General features: G+C 53.8%; 1 protein-coding gene across 4 annotated transcripts in view; it reads right to left on the bottom strand.

The window, feature by feature from the left end:
• The window catches only part of DRC3 (dynein regulatory complex subunit 3), a 31,030-nt gene that overhangs the window by 3,987 nt on the left and 5,151 nt on the right, over window positions 1-21,892 (bottom strand). For 2 of the 4 annotated variants that reach the window (XM_004776514.3, XM_045083653.1), the window contains exons 3-11: window positions 19,750-19,866; window positions 17,141-17,307; window positions 15,328-15,474; window positions 12,431-12,550; window positions 11,643-11,755; window positions 10,281-10,455; window positions 5,279-5,410; window positions 3,414-3,484; window positions 1,379-1,502 (exon numbers count right to left, since the gene is read on the bottom strand). In XM_004776514.3, coding sequence (XP_004776571.1) covers window positions 1,379-1,502; window positions 3,414-3,484; window positions 5,279-5,410; window positions 10,281-10,455; window positions 11,643-11,755; window positions 12,431-12,550; window positions 15,328-15,474; window positions 17,141-17,307; window positions 19,750-19,866 — 1,166 coding nt within the window. Of the gene's footprint in view, window positions 1-1,378; window positions 1,503-3,413; window positions 3,485-5,278; window positions 5,411-10,280; window positions 10,456-11,642; window positions 11,756-12,430; window positions 12,551-15,327; window positions 15,475-17,140; window positions 17,308-18,513; window positions 18,613-18,700; window positions 18,762-19,749; window positions 19,867-21,892 lie in introns of all 4 variants that reach the window. The other 2 variants (XM_004776519.3, XM_004776515.3) reach the window with 2 other exon arrangements.

Here is a 21,892-nt window from a genome sequence, read left to right as displayed (position 1 = left end):
CATGCTGCTGCCCCAGGCGTCTGTCTCAGCCTTCCCCACCCCCGAAGCTGTGGGAGTCAGACTGCTTGTCCCTTCCACGGAACTTAGCCAGCATCTGACAAAGCACGGCTTCAAGAACTCAGGGTACTTCTACTGGGCTGTGGCTATGTGGCGCAAGGGACATGGCGGTGAAGAGTCCATCCCTGCCTTCCCCGTGAGTCTGGATTCACAGTGAATAGTCACATAAGCAAATCCACACACACACACATAGCCTGAACCCATGATAAGGGCTGTGACAGCAATAAACAGAGTGTGTGATAGACAGTGAGTGGCTTTCCAGGAAAGCGATGCGGGAAGGCCTCTCCGAGGAGCTGCCGTTGGAGCAGAGAGCTGAATGAGGACAAGCCAGACACCCAGAGGCCTGAGGGAAGGGCATGTCTGCCGGGTAGACTATCGAATGAAGGGAGCAAGCCTGGGAGCTTGCAGAATGGCTCTGAGGCTGGGTGAGGGGCGAGGGGGCTGAGGCAGGCAGGCCAGGCACGAGGGTCTGGTGGACTATGGTAAAGTGAAGTGCTTGTTCCAAGGCTCATGGGAGGCCATTACCATGTGCGGTGCACAAGCACAGAATGGTGAGGTTTGGGTTTTCTAAGGATCTCTGGCTGCTGTGTGGAGAACACCCTGTAGGAAACTACCATGGAGGTGAGAGAAGCTGAGAAACGGGGAGTGAGATGAATGATAAAGGAAAGAAAGCAGGCTCCCGACAAGGATCTTGTCTGTGTCCCTCCCACAGACGTAACACAGAGCAGCCACTGGACCCCAACACAAGACCCGGACAGCCTCCCGGGTGAGCTCAGGTGCTCAGGCTAACGGCTGATGCGGGACTGCCCATCATTGGACAGGCAGCAGAAGGCAGCTCAGAGATGGTGCCTGGGCCTTCCAACACCTAGTAGTGTGGCCCACCAGACCCAAGGGTGAGGAAGACCTGCCTGTGAAACCTCAGAACTTTACCTCTAGCTGCAACTGCCTCTCTCAGAAACTTCCAGAAGCCCCCCAGAAATGACCTTCTGGAAACCAACTTGTTGGCAAGTTGAAAGCATTTAACTATCATGAGCTCCTCTTTAGCTGCTCTGCACTGAGTGCCCACCAGGTGTTTTATTTGCTGGCCTACTTATCGGCCAACCACCCTGCAAAGTTATCGTTATGGTCCCTTTTGCAGGTGAGGAAACAGGCTCTAGCAGGATTGAAGGCTTAGGGAGCCACAGATGGCAAGGGGTCGGCGCTGTGGCTGCGGGTCTGGCTCCCAAGCTGACCTTACTCGAGTTGGGCCCGCCTCGCGCCCAACCCCACCCACTGCCCTCGGCCCCGCCCACCAGACCCGAGCCCCGCCCACAGTGCTCACTGCGCGCAAGTTATCTGGCAGGTCTTCGTCCAGCTCGCCCTTTAGGATCTTCTCCAGAGTATTGATGGAGATCTCCAGGAGCTTCTCGTGGTGGTGGTTCTCCAGGTCCCGGCACTGGGCCATCGTGCAGTCAAGTTAAGCAAAGGCCGGAGGCGGAGCAGGCCAGGCACCTCTGCAGACCCACAGAGGGCCGGGCCATTTCCTCCAGACAAGAACAGACTTTGCCAGGTGGAAGGGCACCCCTGGAGGTGCCGGTTCTTCACCACCTTCACAGCCGGTCCTACACATGCATGAAATCCCCGTGCCAAAACAAACATAGAACACACACACACTCACGCAGTCATCACTACTGCCTCTTGGTGCTGGGTCTCCTCAGAACTCCTCTATCTTCCCTATCTCTCCCTCCCACCACTTCTGGACTGGACGGGGCAAGCCAAGTTCTGGTCTCCCCATTCTAGCCCTTTCCCCCACAGCAGCCAGTGAGCTCTTAACCATGTAGCTAGACAACCTCATCCTTCCCATGCTCATGGCTCTCCAGGAGCTTCCCACTCTATCGCCGCCTCTCTTGGAACTGAATCTCTCTCAGAGCCTCAGGGCCTTTGCACAGGCTGCCTCTTCTGCCTGGAATGTCCTCCCCACTTTTCTGCCTTGTACTTCTGGCCCACACTCAGGGGCCCTCAGGGAGGCTTCCGGGCCCCCAGCCTCTGCTTACTTCCTGCCTCCCTAACTTCTGTCTCCTTGCAGGACTGTAGTCCCAGGAAGGCAGAACCAGGAGGTTACTTCTGGGGTAGGGCACAGCAGTTTGTGCGGCACATCATTCCCCATGGCAGTGCCCTGAATTCAGGTAGCAGAAGGGTTGGTCATGCCCGAAACACTGGCTCCTAATCCTGACATTTAACCTGACAATCTCATTATAAAGGATTTGTCAGTGTCTGCAACGTGGGTGTGGCCCCACTCCCAGGGCGTGTGTACTCGCAACACAGGAGGCAGGCAGGGATTCTGGGGTGCGGTCCCCCTGTGAACATCACTCATCTGAGAACAAATATGCCAGGGCTTCTACTGCAAACCAGGCCCCCTGCAGCAACTCGGCTAGGCATCCGAACCTTTACTCTAACAAGGCACCATTGTTCTGAGGGTCAGGGAAACTCCCTCAGACCCTGCAGAACATTCTTTAACATTCCAAATGGTTGCCAAATCTCCATCTTTTTTGTTGTTGTTATTAAGATTTTATTTATTTATTTGACAGACAGAGATCACAGGCAGAGAGGCAGACAGAGAGAGAGAAGAGGAAGCAGGCTCCCTGCTGAGCAGAGAGCCCAAAGTGGGGTTCGATCCCAGGACCCTGGGATCATGACCTGAGCCTAAAGCAGAGACTTTAACCCACTGAGCCATCCAGGTGCCCAAAATCTCCATCTTTTGAAGTCAAGCTTCTTCCTTGGTGAGAAATGGGAGGTTTTACATTCCTCTAATCTCAAAGGTGGAGAGTCCCACTAAATGTTATCCTGTGGTGGGCTTGATGGCACCCTGATGCAAGCAGAGATCTTTCTGTACATGAAACTGGGGCTCGGGTATTTCTGGTAAAGAGTGAAATACGACTATAAAATGCTGACTTTTCACTATCTCTGCCAACCTATTTAGGGCACTGGTGGCAGTGGAGGTGGGGGGATAGGTGTGACCCAAAGGTGGCCACCTAGAAGGGGACTACACTTACTTGCATCTTGCTTAGTTCATGAAAGAGCTGTACTCTTCTCTGCCTTTTATTAAAAATACCAGCGCCAGCGTGCTTGGGTGACTCAGGTCATGATTCCATGATTCCTGGGACAGAGCCCCGTGTCATGTTCCCTGCTCAGTGGGGAGTATGCTTCTTCTCCCTCTGGTCCTCCCTCACCCTGCTCCTGCTCTCTCTCTGAAATAAATGAATAAAATCTTTAAAAAAAAAAATGCAAGTGCCCCTCCTCTGGTTCCCCTGGAGGCAGGAGGAGCACTGATGGGGGCCAGGAGCACCTCCCCATGGGGGTCATCAAGGAAAGGATATAGGCTCTGGACATTTTCAATAAAGAGTGCCACCAAGTCCATGATGTTCCTTTCAAACATGTTTATGGTCTCCTGGAAATGACAGAGAACACAGTTAACATGAATATTTAGACATGAACTCGACTGACCTGGCATCAGAGCAAAAGGCTGATCTGTAAAACTTAGCAGGTGACTCCTCCAATCCCAGACCTTCAGGGTAAAGACCAACTACCTTGACCTTCCCAGGTAGAGGTCTACAAACTGGGCCCCTCTCCTGACCTCTTTCTCACAGCTGTGTTCCTCTCCAGCCACTTCAGCTTACTCACCATCCCCTGAAAGTTTAATGCAAAGCTTTCTTTAGGTCTTTGCACGTGCTGGTCCCTCTGTCAGGAATGCTCATCCTGGTCTTTCCCTCCCACAACCCTCACATACACACATGGAGTTAACCCCCTTCCTCTGGGCCTCTCGGTGGCATCTGTCCATCACCTCCAGAGAAACAGGGGAGAAAGTCGCTAAGAGCCAGACTGCTGCTTGGGTCACTATTCCAGCTCCAGCACTGTGTCTAACTTCCTGGGGCCTCAACATCCTCATCTATGAAATGGGTTTTCTTTGTAATACCTGTCTTGTGGAATTGTGTTGAAATTTAAAGGAGTTACTTCACATGAAATGCCTTGCAAGGTGCCTCACTAATGCTGGCTGTGACCCCTGACCTCTCACCAGAAGCATACAGCTGCGTGTCTGGCTTCTACCTTCCCCCGATGCACCCCCCCATTGCTGCATCCCAGCACTGAGCTGGAAACCCAGGGCCTAAATGGGACTTGAGTGAGAGAACCATGGGAGATGTGCTGGTAAGGCCTGCTCTCCTGTGACCATCCCCCCAGGACGGGTCATGCCCCAGATCGACTACAGACTCCCCGGGGCCGCAGGGGTGCCGAGGGCACCGGGAGTCTACCCGAGTCTGAGGACTGTCTCCAGACCGAGCTGCACATTTTTGCAACGTGTGTAAACACGGTCGTAATGAATAAACATTGAGTCGTTGAAAAGCAGGAGTGCACCTGACAGCTTTCGGGCTGCTGGTGATACCAGTATGCCAGAGCATGCACGCACAGGTTCCGGGGAACTTCTGGGTGTCGGAAAGGGGCTGTCCCCTCAGGGAGAGGTCGGGAGCCGCTGCCTGAGCCTCCCCAATGCTCCTTGAGTGGCCTTCTGCTGCACTCAAGCCTTCGCCAGCAGGAAGCCAGCATCTGCCATGTGCTGTGACGGGTAGATCTATCCATGTCTGAGCTGTCACTTGACATGTGAGGGATTGATTAGGCGCTATCTCTTGGCCCAGCCACAGCAGCCTCCAATGAGGTTCGATTCATCACAGCCCTTCAGACTCCCAGCCTCGCCTGCTTTGTGAACACACGAGTCACCAGGGCTGTAAGAAATTCTAGCGAGCGGTGCTCTGGGCTTCCCCAACTTAGTATTGAATTGCAGGCTCATCGCCCAACCCTGAAATGCAGCAAACGCAGGCCGCAATGCGGAGGAGGCTTTGTTCCGTCCTAGCGCAGGGGCGGGGGGGGCACTTTGTTTTTCAAGCACCCAGACAGCTGCTTGGGTCTAATAAAAAAAAACCCTCTCCCCGCTGAGGCTCTGGATTCTTCCAGGATAAGGGTACATTCCTGAGGAATGAGCTAACCTCTCATGCGGCACAAGAATCACTTACGCTCTGAATGACTGAAATATATTAAAGCAAACACAGGCCTGATGAGCGAAGAAGGCTTTAGTCAGCCGTACTCAGTCACACGGGCGTTTCCAGCAAAGGAAGGCCCCAGGAAGGCTCTGGCTCGAGTGCCGTTTTGCAGCTGAATTACTGTGTTCTGTTTCCCGGGGGCCCGGCCTCACCTCCAGCTGCTCTACCAACTGCATCTCCAGCGTCATGAGCACGTTGAACAGCTCTGTGATGTCCTCGCCATATTCCACTATCCTCACCTCGATATTGGTCAGGTCGGACTCCTCTCGAATGGCATTTAGACTCTAGAAACAAAAGCCTGTGCTTTAGGAATCCATGACCCCGTGTAATTAGTTAATGACAGGCAACGGTTGGCTTTGTGGCTAAGAACTTAGACCCTGGGTTTGGACTGTCCGAGTTCAAGTGTCAGCGAGTCACTTGTCAGCTTCGTGGGCTTGTGGAAGCTACTTAAACTCCCTTTGCCTGGAGGTGGTTAGAGCAGATGCTAGCACTGGTTAGTGAGGGCTCAATCCACATTAGTTCTGGTTTTCACTAGAGATGGCTGGGCTAGGTGAGAGGAGCAATGGTTTCAGAATCAAGTGAACCTGAACTTGAGTCCTGTCTGGGTCACTTATTAGAAGTGTGACCTCGAGTGTGCACCCTTCATTCTCGAAGCTTTGGTTTCCTCATGTAAAGGGGGTGAGAAGTGTGTGTGTCACAAAGTCCTGGCGATTAGGTAGTATATGTGAGCTCTTGACTCATAGCAGGGGCTTGGCGAACAGAGTCTCCAATAAAAGGTCTACAGCAGGCAGAGGTAGGGAGACACACTGGAAAAAGGTCCAGTCCTTAGGAAACCAGTTGGGCTCACAGAGCACCCCAGAGCTGGACTGTTTGGAATGAGAGAATGCTCACAGGCTGGAAAGCACCCTGGGTTTCAATCACTAACAAACGTCCTGGGGACTTGGCCACCAGATGCATCGTCAACTTGTTTCTGTTGCTATATAGTATTAGTTGGAAAGGAAGAAAGAGGAACTTGGCACAATTCAATGTGATGAATGATATTTATAATAATGGCTACCCTGTATGGAGAAAAATCAGATTCAATCCCTACCCTGAAACTTACATAAAAACAAATTGCCCTCAGAGTGAAGATCTAAATGTATAAAGAAAAGCCATAAAAGTCCTAGAAGGAAACATGGGTGTGTTTTTATAAATAATTTCAGAGTGGAAAAGTCCCTTTTAAGTATAACCAAAAAAACAAACTTGATATGTTATACTACATGAACATTTTAGAAATTCTGAATGGCAGGGGTGCCACAGTGGGTTAAGCCTCTGCCTTCGGCTCAGGTAATGATATCAGGGTCCTGGGATCGATCCCCACATCAGGCTCTCTGCTCAGCGGGGAGCCTGCTTCCCCCGCCCCTCTCTGTGCCTACTTGTGATCTCTTTCTGTCAAATAAATAAATAAAATATTTTTTTTTAAAAGGAAATTCTGAATGGCAAAAGCACCACAGACAGAAAAATGACAAGAAGAACCACAAAGTGGGAAATATATTTGCAAGTCATTGCACTGACCCAGGGCTAACTTCTCAGTCTATAAAGAGCTCCTATAAAGTAATGATTTTTTTTTTTTTTAAAGGGAGATATAGACAAAAAACAAAATAGAAAAAAATGAGTTAGGACATATTGTAAGAACAAAGAGTTCACAGAATAAGAAGTACAAATGGTTATGAAACATGCAATGTTTACCCTCACTTAAGAGAAAAAAACACACCCCAAGTGTGCCAGATTGGCAAAGACAAGAAGCCTGGGGACACTGGTCTGACAAGGAGCAGGCAGGCTTCCTACAGCTTCCGTGGAGCGCACCTGAGCCAAAACCAGCAGAGGTAGCCACGCACAGTTCTACTTCCAGGACCTCGTCCTACAGATGAAACCTGCACCGATTTACCCACTGCGACACTGGCGGGAAAAGATCGGAAAAAAATGAACTGTCCGTCAATAGGGCTGGCTTAATCACGGCTCAACCATGCAATGAGAGATTTTATAACTACTAAAAAAAAGGAAACAACTCAAGTTTTGGAAGGATCTCTAAGAGGCAGAACAGTGCATAAAGTGCAGAACACAGCGCATGCTACACTTTCATTCTGCATGGTGCACGGACGCACACGCACGCATGCGCACACAGCAACTGGAGGCCAACGCCGGCACTTGCCCGTCTACAGTAGTCATTCTGCGCCCGTCCGAACTGCGAATGTCCTATGTGTCCTGACTCTCGACTGCCCTGAGTGCTGGTCACAGTTCCGCCCTGACTCTCCGCTGGTCTCCCCACCATAGTTCCAGGAGGCAGTTACCCCTATTTCTCTAATGAGGATATGGGGGCTAGCAGAGGGTCACCAGCGAGGGGGCCACATGAGCACTCTGTCCACCTGCCCGCTGACCCCAAGCTGCGCCCCACTGGGCACTGGGAGAGCTCTGGGCTTGTGGGGGGGTGGGTGAAGGGAGGACAGAACAAGCTCAGAGAGGTCCTGTGAGGAAACTCCCAGGCCGGGGTCTCAGGCTCATGGAGTCCTGTGAGCTTCTAAGCTAGCAAGGGGGCTCAGCTTGGGCTGAACATGGGAGGAACCTGGGGAGCTTGGGAAAATCCCATTGCTGGGTGGGGACATCTGCCCCTTGCCGCGTCCCTGCAGAGTCTGGTGTGCCGGCTGCATGACACCACTGCTCTCGGTTCTAGGAAAGGAGTGCTAAAGGTAGTTTGCCCATCCCAGGCGGACTTTGCTGGTGTTGCCATGATGGGGGCCGTGGGGACCCGTGCCTTAGAAGCAGGGGGAGCTGGCGTGCTCGGAAGACCTCCACCCTGGACACCAGGGAGTCAGGCTTGGCGCCAGCAGGAGCACTGAAAGTAGCCTGGCCCATGTCGTCTTCCACAGGAGAGGGCGGCCCAGGCCTGGGCTTCCGGAGGAGCCAGCTGGCTGGCATCCAGACCTCCCAAATCCAGTGGCTTCGGGAACCAGAGAAATGTCAGGGAGGATATGCAGGACAGGGACAGGGGGGCCTGGAAATGTGGCTTGTCCAGAGGGGACAACAGCCACTGAGGCCCTGCTGACAACTGTCTCCAGAGAAGCTGGCAACCACAATTTTTCTGTGAAATCTTCCCGTTTGGAATTTCAGCAGAATGTTCAAAACGTTTTAAAACCCTCTGCAGGCCAAACAAAACACACACGTGAGCCAAATGTGTTCCTCTGCTGCCAGGCTTGTACTTGGGGTTGAACGCAGTAACACTCTCCCCATACACTGAGGAGGAGGGTCTCGAGGCTTAAATCACATGGAATGTGAGGTTATTGGCGAGGCCAACCATATAAGAACATGGACGGTAGAGCAAGGAGGTGAGGAGGGCAGGCAAGCATTCAGGAGCCCATCGCCAGCCCCCTTATGTCTGAACGTACCTTATCAGGGGGTTTTGCTTGACTTTAAGAGTTCCCAACCAGGAGTGGCTCCCTGGGTTCCTTCAAGCCCCTGATGTTGCAGGCAAGTGCTCACAGACTTGGTGTGCGGGGACAATTTTTTTTAAATAATTTTTTAAAAGGTTTTATTTATTTGACAGACAGAGATCACAAGTAGGCAGAGGGGCAGGCAGAGAGAGAGAGAGAGAGAGGAGGAAGCAGGCTTCCTGGTGAGCAGGGAGCCTGATGTGGGGCTTGATCCCAGGACCCTAAGATCATGACTTGAGCTGAAGGCAGAGGCTTAACCCACTGAGCCACCCAGGCGCCCCTTTAATAATTTTTTAAAAACATATTTAGAGAGAGAGAGTGAGCAAGAGAGAGCATGAGAGGGCAGAGGAAAAGGGAGAAGCAGACTCCCCATTGAGCAGGGAGCCTGATGCAGGGCTCCATCCCCGGACATATCCTGACCTGAGCCAAAGGCAGCCGCTTAACCAACTGAGCCACCCAGGCATCACTGCATGGACAGTTTTCAGAGGAAAAGGAATGTCCATAACTTTTAGAGACTCGGGAAGATCTGTGATTTAGAACAAGAATTGGTCTTTAAAAATAATGCTAACTAGGGGTGCCTGGGTGGTTCAGTTGGTTAACCGGCTGCCTTTGGCTTGGGTCATGATCCTGGGGTCCTGACATCAAGCCCCACATTGGGCTCCCAGCTCAGAGGGGAGTCTGCTTGTCCCTCTCCCTCTGCCTGCTGCTCCCCTGCTTGTGTTTGTGCACACACACTCTCTCAGGAAAATAAATAAATCTTCTAAAATAAAAATAAATAAATAAAAATAATGCTAACTAGGGGTGCCTGGGTGGCTCAGTTGGTTAAGTGTCTGATTCGACTTCTGCTCAGGTTATGATCTCAGCGTGGTGAGATTGAACCCAGCGTGGGGCTCTGTATTGGTGGGCGTGAAGACTACTTAAGCTTCTCTCCCTCCCTCTCCTTCCACCCCTCCACCCCACACACACTTGTGTGTGCTGGCTCGCTCTCTAAAATAATTCCAATACTGACTAAAAGAAACATGTCCCACCAAGCACACATGGCCAATGCTTGGGCTCGGCCAAGTGGCCTGGGATCAGCAGGTCCAAAACACCTGGGCCTGCTTCCTCAGCTGGGATGCCCTTCCTCCACCATCCCCGGCCCATTTCTCTTTGTCCTGTGAGCCTCAGCCTGATCAAGCCTACTGGCTCCCTGCTACAGTGGGGAGGGCCTGGGTCTGCACCCTGTGCTAACTGGGAGTTCGCTAAGGGCAGGAACCATGTCCAGAAGGGGCCAGCTTCCCAGGACTAGGCACTGGGATGGGGCTCAGAAAATGTCTGCTAAATGAATGAATGAACAAAAGAGCAGTCGTATTGTCATTGTAACAGGAGTGGCAACAATAATACCATTATTAACAGTAATGAGGACTCTACCTTGAACCCCAGGTGTGTTTTAGGTGGAGGCCCACAGGCCTCACCCGGGGCTCAGCCCTGGCGTGCTGATGGAGCTGTGGCTGGTGGTGCCAGTGGAAGGCCAAACTTGCCTCTGCCACTGAGTTGTGTGACTGCTGGCAAATGGGGACAATGACCATGGGTCATAGGGGTCGTCAGAGGTAGATGGTGTGTATCCCCAGCAGTGGGGCCAGGCCGAGGGGTGGGGTCAGCATCTGGAGCAGAAGGCAGGGGGAGGACAGGGCAGGGCAGAGCCTACCAGCAAGTGCTTCTCCTCGAACTCGGCAATCCTGTGTTTGCCCTGCTCCTGGTTTTCCTGGATGGCCTCCTTGACACACTCATTGAAGGTGTCAAGCTCCAATTTCCGCTTCTCCTGCTGTTTCAGGCCATATTCAAAAATGTTCAGGCAGATGATGACGAATTTGTCCTTATAGGTGAGTGGCTGCTAAGGAGAGTGGCTGGCTGTCTTGGGGGCAAGGTTGCCGGCGGGGTGTAAGATGAAGGTGGTGGTAGCTCCTGGCATGGAGGTGGGAGTTGACATTCGGAGTCTACCGTGGTGCTAGGGCATTTCTGTCTCCAACCTGAAGGATTCAGGAATGGGACTGGCCTCAGGAAAGGAAGCAGGGGCCATGGGATGGGGGGGTGGGGAACTACAGAGCAGAAGAGAGGGGGACCTCAAAGGGCCAGGAGCCCAGGGGGAGCCAGCCCCAGCCAGGGAGCTGAGTGGTGTGTAGCTCTGTTTTCTGGTGTGTTTTCCAGGGGGCAGCTTTGTTGGAGGCCTGTCTTTGTGCTCACCTGCTGCAGGCGGGCTGAGGGAGCCTGCAGAGGTCAGGGAACTACAGGCTTGAAGCAGAGAGATCCAGGTTCAAGGCCCAGCTCTGCTGCTGCTTCTCCCTGCCCAGCTGCTTCACCTGGCCCCGGGCCTCAGCGTCCTCACCTGCAGCATGGAGTCCTTGAGGTCAGAGGTCAGGCAGGCTCAACAGCCCAGATGGGAGCCCAGCTGGCCCAGCTCACCTAGCTGATGGACGGTACAGCCCAGCTGGGAAACCATCTGTCACCTTCTGCTTAGCCTCACCCTTTCTAAAATGCTGGGTTTTTAAGAGAGAGTTTCTTTCTACCCAGGGATGGTGCCATTATCTTGCCCGTAGCCATGATGACAAGTGCCAGTCACATTCTCTGGGCTCCACACACACTTGTGTGCATGGAAATGATGCAGGCTCTTAGCCCCATTGACAAGGGCTTGAATCCCAGCTTCTAACTGCATGACCTTGGACAAATCACCCTTTCCAAGTCTAGCTTTCCCGACTATAAAATGGGATTCATCACAGGACCCATCCAGTGGGCAGCTGGGAAATTATAAACTTGGTATGCAAAGCACACAGCAGAAGCAACTAAAAACAGGTCCTGTGGCTTAGTGCCACAGACACACTCTTCAATTTTCCCTCTTGGACAACCTGGCTTGCGGAGCACAGCAGACCCTGTGCCATGCCAGTCAGAGACTCAGTGTGTCCCCTGAAATCTAGACAGCCCTTCCCCCAGGCTGAGCAGAAGGGGACCTGCCCCTTGGCGGTGTGGGGCCCAGGTTCTGTCAGAGGCGGCGGCCATGAACTTGGAAGGATATCCCTGCAGGAGCTCGCCAACGCCAGGCAGGTAGGCCAGCTTGTTGCCTTCTACGTCCTCGGTGTACATGCTGTCAAACAGGAAGGAGCCATTCAGGTGCTCGACGAACGCGGCCTATGGTCAGAAACAGAGGGCTTGGAGGACTCAAACTCATCTCACAGGCCCTGGCGAGGGCTTAGTGGGCCAGGCCCCGCCCTGGTCACCAGGGTCACTGGACACAGTGTGGAGAGTGGAGGAGGGGATGCTCCTCTGGGGCTTCAGCCATCAAAGAAGGCAGGGAAGGGCATGCTGGGCCAGAGGCTAGCACGTGCAAAGGTCCTGAGGCATTAACTGAAGGTGGCACGTGGCTCAGTATGGCTGGAGGAACGGGCCTGGGGCTGTGCTGAGGAAGGACTCAAACCTTCCTGGCTGCCAGGGAACTACCCAATGGGTTTAAGAAAAGGAACTGGTCTATCAGCTCCTTTCCCCAGCCCTCAGGCTGGAACCCGGGCCGCCAGTGAGGAGATGAGGCAGGTGGAGTCCAGGTCGAGCTGGAGCTGGCTCCAGGGGCAGGTGGCAAGCAGAGCAAGGTGGGGACAGGGCGCTGGCCTGTGGATGACAGACACTCTCCATGGGAGCGAGGAGAGGCAGCCCGGCATACGTTCTCTGTCAAGACAAGTTTCCGGGGCCTGGACCCTGCAGACGTTCATCACATCAGGCCCATGAGCCGTGGCCAGCATCCTGGAGCCAGGGCAGAGGGAGGCAGGAGACAGGAGGCAGGTGGCAGTCCCCCCTCCCCCAGCAGAGTACCTTGTGCTTCTCCAGCTCCACCTGCCAGGCTAGCTCATCATCCAGCCGGGCCTGAATCAGGTTCTCTCGGTGCTTCAGCTCGTCGATGCTATACTGGTGCTTGCTCTCTGCCAGCTCTTTCTGAGGGGGGAACGGGGAGCAGCACTGTTCCCGGGGCATGTTCAGGCCCTCCCGGCCACGCCGGCCTCTGCCATCCTGCAGCCCCTCTGGCATGGCTGGGGTGTGGACAGCCCCCAGTAAGACTGTGTGCGCAAGAATGGCTTCCTTCTTCAAGGCCTTTTCCAAGTATTCTGAGGTTAAGGGAAATTAGGGAAGGACCCGGAAGATGGGGGAAAGCAGCACAGGCAGACAGAGGATCTGCGGGACATGTCCTGGGGCAGGGGCCACAGGCCACAGTGACATGTGCCCCCGGCTCTCCATAGGGAGTGTTCTGGCTCTGGGATTCACCATGGGGGAGAGAGGTCAAATGAGTTACCCAAGTCATAGGCCTGGGGACAAGGGCCTCTGTGTCTTGCCCTCTTGGCTCTCCTCCTACCCCTCCTGCTCATCCCCCTGTAGCCACCAGGGACTGCTGGTCCTAGGGCTCAGTCCTCCCCCTTGGCTTACTCTACACACCCCAGGTGATCTCACCAGCACTAAGGCACGAAGCACAAGCACGTCTGATTGTTCCTTCCTCAAATGACACTCTGCTCTTTACCTTCAGCCCAGATCCTACCTCTGAGAGCCAGATGGAGCTTCTGAAGCCTTCTCTCCTCCGGCTGCCCCAAGAGCACTGCTGACTCACCATGTCCAAGATGGACCTCTATCCTCCCATGGTCCCACGGGGTGGGCAGCCCCCAAGCATCCAGCACCCCAGCCAGAGACCCAGGAGACCTCCTGGACCCTTCCCTGCCCATCAGACCCTGGCTGCACCCGGGCCTGTCCCTACTAGCTCCTGATCACGTCTCCCCATCCTCTCTGGCCAGGACCCCTGCCTTAGCCTCCTTGCTGGCCTCCCCTGAGCACCTAGTCTGCAAAGTCCCCCCAGAGAGCCAGAGCCATTCTGTGCAATGCAAACCCCATCTTGTCAGTCAGTCCCCTGCTTCCCTGGTAGGCCTTCCTCTTGGGCATAGGGTGATGACATGCTCCTGCCGTGGCCTGCAAGGCCCCACCTGCCGCCATCTCTCACTCCTGAACACCAGGTCAGTATAGGGATCATTGTAGTTTTGTGCCGTAATTTGGGCCTTGGCTGCAAAGGGCTTATATTGCAGAGCTGAAATCCTTCTAAAGATCTGCTATTTGGGGGCGCCTGGGTGGCCCAGTCAGTTAAGCGTCTGCCTTCAGCTCAGGTCATAATCCCAGGGTCCTGGGGTTGAGCCCAACATAGCACAGGCTCCCCTCTCACCAGGGAGTCTGCTTCGCCTCTGCCTCTCCCCACCCCCACCATCATGTGTGCACTTTCTCGCTCTCTCTCAAATAAATAAAATCTTTTTTTAAAAATGTTATTCATTGAGTTGCATGTTTATATTGTTTTCTTATGTATTGATACTTTAATAAGGAAATTTAGATTTTTAAAATTCTCTAGTATCTGACCCCTCTTCTCCTTTCCATTTCCCCAGCCCTGCCCTCTGCCTTTCTGCTTCCCTTCCCCCTGTCCCACATCTCTCCGGCCCCCATTCTCCACACCAGTCACTGGATCCCTGAACTGCTGACTACATCAGGAATTCTGCTGAAAATGCTCAGGGTTCCCCACAGGCCTCCACCTTTGCCTGGATTAGTCCAAAACCCCAACATGGCCCCACTCCCCCCACCCACCCACAAAGCAGCACAAGCTCACAGCTCCTGCCCATACTGTGTGCTTTGTGGGGACTGTCCTCTGTTCCCCCGCATTGAGTGGAGGACCTGCCTTCAGGTACAGTCCAGGGCCTCAACTGAAAAGTGGCTTATGAAACCAGGGCCTTCTGGAAGGTCCAGTGAAGGCCTATGAAAAAGGGGGAGCCCTCCAGGAGAGCTCCACAGAGCAGAGAGGCACCTCAAGAGCCTGCTCTTAGACCTCTGTCCTCCCACAGTCCCGCTGAGGGGAGCGGCACGCCAGCCATCCAGCACCCCAGCTGGAGACCCAGAGACGTCCTGGCCCCTCTCCTGCATGGCCTAGGTCTGGGCTCAGCTGTTCTGGGGCCCAAGCCCTACAGCACCAAGAGGCCAGGGGCTCGGGGCTGGTTGCAGCTGGCCTCAGGGCAGACAGTCAAGTGACATGGGAGTTCCAGGTGTCCCTGCTTTGCAGACCTCTGCTCTGATACCCTCTGACTTATTATTTATCTTGATGCTTCTAGCCAAGTCTCAGAATTGTGAAAGGAGCCTTTGTTTCCTTGCTGCACAGTGGGAATGCCCAGACTCGGCTGTCTGCCCTTTATGGAAACTTCTGGGGACTGGGGAGAGAATGCCTTTGGAACTATGCTATGTTAGGCTGTCCCCTGGTCCTACAATGAGCTTTGAAACACACCCCAACAGCTCTCTGGCCTATTGCAAGCACTGGACCCCAGTCTGACCTTCAAGTTATTGTCTAAATGAAAAACAAAACACCAAACTTGAGAGTTTTAGAGTTCAAGCCTCAGGTTCTGGTACTGTCATGGGACAAGAGAAAGGCATGGTCTGATGACGGGCAGCTCTCTGACCCCACCCCATCTCTGTGGATCTTCCAGAAGGTTCTGGCAAACAGTGGGCCCCACACTTGGAAGGTGGCCCCGTTCACCTAGGCGCTGTGCTCTGCTCTGGGGCCCAGGCCGGGCAGGGTCAGCCCTAAGACCCGTGGGCTGGTCTTCCTCCCCGCTCCTGCTAGGCTCTCCCAGGTGCTCCCCATCACCTGAGTGCCCCCTAGGCATGGGCTCGAGCTGGGAGACCCCGAGGGAGACACTTGCCATGTGGTCATCGATGCGCCGGAAGTCCAGGTACACGAGGTCAGGAAGGTAGGCACAGATGAACATCTTGTAATCCTCTGACTCTGCGATGGGGTTCCCAGAGAGGCTGAGCGAGCGCAGGTCCTTGAACCGCCGCAGGTAGATGATCTGGGGAGAAGGAGGGAGAGCAACCCATTTTCCCGGCGGCCGCAAAATGGAAACCAGCCCCGCCAGCCTCTCCCCTCGGCTCTCTGCCTGAGTCCGCAGCCTGGCCATGACACTGTCGGTGGTGGGTGGAGAGACAAGCAAGGAGCAGGCTGGGGGTTCCAGGCTGGACAGCTGTCTGGATCAGCAGACCTGGGTTCAAAGACTGGCTGTGGGACCTTGGGCAAGTTGCCTTGTGGCTGTGAGCCTCCGTTTCCTCATCTGTAATATGGGTACAAGGATGTGTTCTGTGTGTCACAGGTATGGAGGGACCAAAGGAAATGAGCTCCAGAAATAGCCCCTGGAGTGGCCTCTCACCCACTCTGTAAATGGTGGTGGTTACTACTGTTTGCTCAGGGTAGGCGTGCCTTTTCCCTTATAAACCGTGTGCCAGGGCCAGATCGTTAAAATAAATGGAATCCCGTTTCTAGTAACCTTGGATTAAGTGGATAACAGAGGGACACTTGCCACCTGCCATTTATTCTTCCCATATTTTATTTTAGTAAGGCAGGGAAAGTCAACAACATAGCCAGTGTTTCCCTTGGCAGGATCTTCTGAACGACCAGATGCTGTACTATGCAAAAGAATAAACCTAGCATGCTTTTCGGAAGGAATTTCTCTCAGTCCTGTGTTTATTTGTTCCACAAACTCTATTAAGCTCCTAACAGGCCTCAGGCATGCGCTAGGCCTTGGGGACACGGTGGGAACAAAGCTCACGCCGTCCCTTCCCTTGTACCAAGGGCTTACTTTCAAGGGGCAGGGAAACGGAATGGTTTAGAGAGCAAATAAAATCATTACCATTTGGGGGTAAGTGTTATAAGAATATATACATGGAATATGAGGGAACATACCAGTCAAGGGACCCAGAGGTCTCCGAGAGCGGAGGAGAATGTGGCCCAGCCCCGGCTCACCTGTTCTGGGGGCGTGCAGTGGGGTCACCTTGCCTTCCCCCATATCGCCAATGCCCCAGGCTGATGCTGGCTTCTTGTCACCTCGTGTCTTGATTATGTGGATGTGTGCTGGGCTCCCCCAAAGGGACCAGACCTTGTTTATCTCTGTACCCTTGAGCTCAGGCCCAAGACCCCATATCCAAATAGATCCTCATCTCAGGAAATGTTTAATAAGAGAGTGTAGAGGGGCACCTGGGTAGCTCAGTGGGTTAAAGCCTCTGCCTTCGGCTTGGGTCATGATCCCAGGGTCCTGGGATTGAGCCCCGCATCAGGCTCTCTGCTCAGCAGGGAGCCTGTTCCTTTTCTCTCTCTCTCTGCCTGCCTCTCTGTCTACTTGTGATCTCTGTCAAATAAATTAAAAAAAAAAAAAAAAAAAAAGAGTGTGGGGCTCAGGGGAAGAGGGAGAGAGGTGCGACCTGGCCTCCACCAGTGGGCTAAGTGTGGGTTAAACTTGGTGTTTAAACATGATCCAATGTCTGGTGGCAGAGTCTGGATTTCTGGCTTTTCTAGAAGGGGGTGATCTAGAAGGCTAAGTCTACATTTCCCCTGGCCATAGATCCCCCTCCCCCATCCCCAGTTGCTCAGATGCTCTAGAGAGCCCAGCCCTGTCCCCTGCCCCAGGCTGGAAGGTCAGCAGGAGCAGCAAGGGCGGCAGCTGCAGTCCCAGGCCGAGAACTCACATTCATCATGTTACCGATCTGGTTGTTGCCCAGTGACAGCACCTGCAGCTTGACCAGGGCGTCCAGGGAGTCAATCTTGGTGATCCGGTTGTTGAACAGGCTCAGGTCCTCCAGGTTTACCAGCGTGTCCAGCCCCTCGATGGCCTCGATGTTGTTGAAGGACAGGTCTGGAAGGAAGAGGGCTGTGAGGGCCCAGTGGGTGGACTGTCTTGAAACCAACACGTCAGAGCTACTCACACTCTGGGGGACAGCACGAAGGCAACAGGCCAATCACAGACTCACTGTGTGACAGCTTACGGTTTTCTAGAAGCTGTGCCTGGATTCTTTCCTGTGGTCTCAAACTATTACTGCCTTCTCCCATCCTGCCACTTGTCTTCCTGCCTGGGTACATGAGGGCAAAGGCTCCTGTCTGTGCTCTGGGCTTGTTCCAGGATGGAAATGACGAATGGCAGGTCCAAAATGGTGCATCTTGGAGTGGAAGGAGTCTGCTGGGAGGGCCTCCTTCCCTCACTGCTATGGGCATTTTACGAATAATGCCACCTGGGGTGCCTGGCTGGCACAGTCGGTGAAGCAGTCGGTTCAGCCTCAGGCTAATGGTTTTGGCTCAGGTCATGACCTTGGGTTGTAGATCGAGCCCTGCATCAGGCTCTGTGCTCAGCGGAGTCTGCTGGAGATTCTCTTTCCCTCACTGCCCCCACTCCGAGCCCCAAAGGAGACACTAGGCCCTCTCTAGCACGAACTGGTGTGAAAGCAGTATGTGGCCAGAGATGGCACTGAACTGGGATCTGCCATATGCCAAGGCCACCCACTCCCTTTCCCACCACGTAGCCAGTTTTCTGTTCTTCAGAACTGCATGGGAACTGGCTGTGTGCTGTGTTTGACAAGGAGGCTGGAGAAAGGGGGAGGGAGGCCGTGAAATGCAGTGCTTGCCCATATCTGTGGTGTATATCCCCCCCATCGTGTCTGATTTCAAGCTAGCAGCCCGCTGTCCCAACATCTCTTTGGGACAAGATGTGCATACTCAGCTTTGGAGGGCCCATGCTAGCTGGTTCCAGGAAGCCTCAGCCCTGGGACAGCTGACGCGGTGGGCCACCAGCAGGCATGAGGTGGGGGCTGCCGAACCCTGGGGACACCATCTCCCCACTCCCCTGCACCCCAGGGCCCAGGTCTTCCTGGTTGTCATGCGGTCCCTGGGTGACTGGGGCTATGGCCAGACAAAGGCCAGCTTCTGACTCTTTGAGGAGGATAACCTGACATTTTACCAGAAATTTCCCCTCTGCCCTCTCACGCCCATGGAAGCCTGGGTATCCCAGGAGTGTCTCATGGGGACCTGTGGCACTGGTTTGATGGCAGCTGGATCTAGAAGCTCTCACCTAAAAGCCTGCCGTTGAGACACCCGGAAGCTGGCAGGCCTTCCAGAGGGGGCATGGCTCAGGGTCTGCACTGACCCAGCACCTTCTCCCCTTCATCTCCTATAGAGACAAGGACTCTTGGCAATGCAAGTGGACCGCCATGCCCAGACTTGGCATTGATGGGTGCTAGGGTACCAGCAGGGCTTACCTGGGGCAAAAGACCCGGCTGTGGGCCACCTCTGCTGCCTGTAGCCTCCCAGCGTCTGCAGCTGCAAATGTGACAACATGATCCTGTCTGTGGGGCTGCTGTGAGCTGGGGACTGTCAGAACCACCATAGCTGAGAGTCTTTAGGCAAATCCAGAGTTGCCAATGATGGGGAGCAGCCTGACAGGGGGAGCGCGGGCTCTGAGGTCAGGCACATGCGGGCTTGCATGCCCCCTCTGCTGGAGGGCAAGTGCCTCGGTCTCGCAGAGCGTCACCTCTTCTTCTGCACATCAGGATTTTAACAACCCCTGGTAGGATTGCTGTGAGGGCAACATCAGCCCACAGTGTAAAGAGCTTCCCAATCAGCCCCCTCTCCTTGTTCATCAAAACCCTGTGAGGCCAGGGTGCCTGGGTGGCTCAGTGGGTTAAGCCTCTGCCTTCAGCTCAGGTCATGATCTCAGAGTCCTGGGATCAAGCCCCACATCGGGCTCTCTGCTCAGCAGGGACCCTGCTTCCCCACCCACCCCCCCCCCCCGCCACCACTTTCTACCTGCCTCTCTGCCTACTTATGATCTCTGTCTGTCAAATAAGTAAATAAAATTTTAAAACAAAACAAACCCCCCGTGAGGTGTTAGCCATGTGGGCTCGAGCTCTAGAGTCAGCCTGAGAGAGCTCCGCTGGGAGCCTGATGCCTCCACTCATCCCAGTGACCTCGGTTGGCCCATAATTGTTTCTGGTTTGCTCTAGGTGCCCTGGCTGCCAGGGCCCACTGAATCTAGAATAACTAGGGGGAGTCCAAGGCTGCTCCCCTGACCCTCTCCCAGTTGGGATGGTGGGTCAGAATATTCTGGCTTGGCATGTCCAAGCACATCTTTGCTGGCTCTGCCCAGCCAAGGCCTCAGGCTTTTAAAAAGAGTAGCTTTCTTGTTCCCAGTAGACAGACCTTCTACTGTACCCGGCTGATGCTTGGTGGCCAGAGGAAAATCACTGGTGAGGCAATAACCTTGGCCGGGCAGTCACCTTGGATTAGCATGGGCAGGAGGGGTCCTTACCCAGCCAGACCAGGTGTACGAGATGCTCCAGGCCCTCGATCTTCTCAATGATGTTGTTGTCCAGCTGTAGCTTCCTCAAGTTCTCAAACTGCCAGAGGCTGTCTATGCGGAGGATGTCTGAAACAATTGGAGAAGGTGCCTTGGCTGTTTCCAGCCTCCAGTGAGGGTAGATTTCAGTGCCAGCCTACTAGCACTGCTAATGCTAATGCCGATGCTAACCATACAACCCAGGAGTCTCTCTTCGTGCACAGAGGGCAGTGATCAGGGTTACCCCTGGGGACCGAAAGACCTAGAGGGTAGGGGGAAGTGTAGGGGGGACCTTGGGAAGGTTGGATGGACTTGCCCGGGCCATGGGACCCAGTCATGCTGCCTCTAGTGCCCAGCTGGGGTGTTGCCCAGGAGGCTCTAACACCTTGGCACACAGACAGTGCCCTGCCTCCCACAGTGTGACAAATAGAATCAAGGCTGCGGGGTGACTGCCTGTACCACGCACCCCTTGTGCGCTGTTGGTGAGGGTGGCAGCCAACTAGTTCAGCCAACTAGTTCATTTTGAAGGGCAGTTTGGCCAAGTTTCCTGAAATATTTAACATCTGTGCCCTTTGACCCTGCAAAATTTCTCTATTTGGAATCTGTCTGTAAAGACACATTTGTGTACACTGCCCAAAGAAAGACCTATAGGCACACAAGAGGCAGAAAGACGGGGGGACCCCAAATGTCCCTACATGGGGAATGGGAGAAATCACCCATACAGCAGATAGGTGGGATCCTGATGTCACTGAAACACCTGACCTCTGGTCCCTAAAGACCAGCTTCAGAGGGACACTGCCAACTCGTGCCTTTTGCTCCTCAAGCCAGGCCGAGTTCAGCTTCTGATACTGACAGCCAGAGGCGTTCTGAATTAGCCTTAAGTACAAACACTACGTTACGTAAACTTCTAGATGCCTAAATTTATTCCCAGTTTTTCCTAGAAGCCTCAACACCCCCATTGTTTATCTGCCCCCTTTTTTCTCTCTTTGCCTCTGTAATGATTTCTAAAACTTAAAAAATTAGAATATGCTTATGAAAAGCACTGAAATAATACAGAAGTGAAAGGGGTAAAAGAAAAAAGTACATTTACTGACCACACATTCGGGGCAGCGGTTTCAATATTCATTCGGAGAGGCAGGGTTTAACCATGGTGTTGTGAGGACCTGGGGGAGGCTGGGCAATGCCCCTGGCTGCCCTCCCCAAGCCTTGTCTCTGTGGGCGTGGGTGGACAGCATTACTCTGACCCAAGGCCCTGTGTCTGCCAGGTTCCTGGGGCCAAGCAAGAATGGTGTCTGCTCCCAGCAATCTGAGGTCAGATTTCCCAGGAGGATACCAGCCACCATCTCCACCTATGCTCTCAGATACCTCCCATCCTGGTATGGATATTCCAGGAGCCTTTCTGGTCCTGGTCGTAGACTGACAGTTCTTGGCTGTGGCTGACTTCCCACAGCTCCCATACTCTGGGTGCTCTGCCTTGCTAGCTTTTCCCAGGGCATCGGCAATTCACGTGGAAAAGCCACAACAACACAACAAAACCCAGGAGGTATCTGAGAGCTCTAAGTGAGGTACCAGCATACCAGGATTGCCCAGAGAGTCCATTTAATCTTCAACACAGATGCGGGATCTGCCTCCACTAAGCCTGGCTTGGTCTCAGCCCATCGTCATTATTCCCTGGTTCACAACTGTCTCACTAGTCTCCCAGATCCAGCCCTGAGGCCCTCCACTCTACCCTCCTGCAGTCTGTGGGATCATAGGGAAACCGAAGTCCCATCCTGTCCCTTCTCTGCTCAGGACCCTCCCAGGGCTCTCATCTCACTCACCATAAAAGCCAAACACTGTCTCTTGACCCCCAAGGCTGATGCTAGCTGATCCCACCACCTCTCTGACTGGTCTCCATATGGGCCTGCCTGTCTCAGGGCCTTTGCACTGGCTGCTTTCTCTGCCTGGAATGCTTTCCCCGGATCTCTGAGTGGCTCTTTCCCTCACTTCCTTCTAGCTTTTGCTCAGTTGTCACCTTCTTGATGAGGCTTTTGAACACTCAATAAAACATGGCATCCCCCCTCACCCCTTTTCTTCTCTCCTTGATTTTCCTCTATAGCATGTATTTTTAGCATAC

Source organism: Mustela putorius, unplaced genomic scaffold, assembly GCF_011764305.1.
Source record: "Mustela putorius furo isolate JIRA1106 unplaced genomic scaffold, ASM1176430v1.1 tig00000731_pilon_pilon_pilon, whole genome shotgun sequence".
Lineage (NCBI taxonomy): Eukaryota > Metazoa > Chordata > Mammalia > Carnivora > Mustelidae > Mustela > Mustela putorius.
The sequence above is the reverse complement of the archived record's forward strand: the minus strand, read 5'-3'. Positions and strand labels throughout refer to the sequence as shown.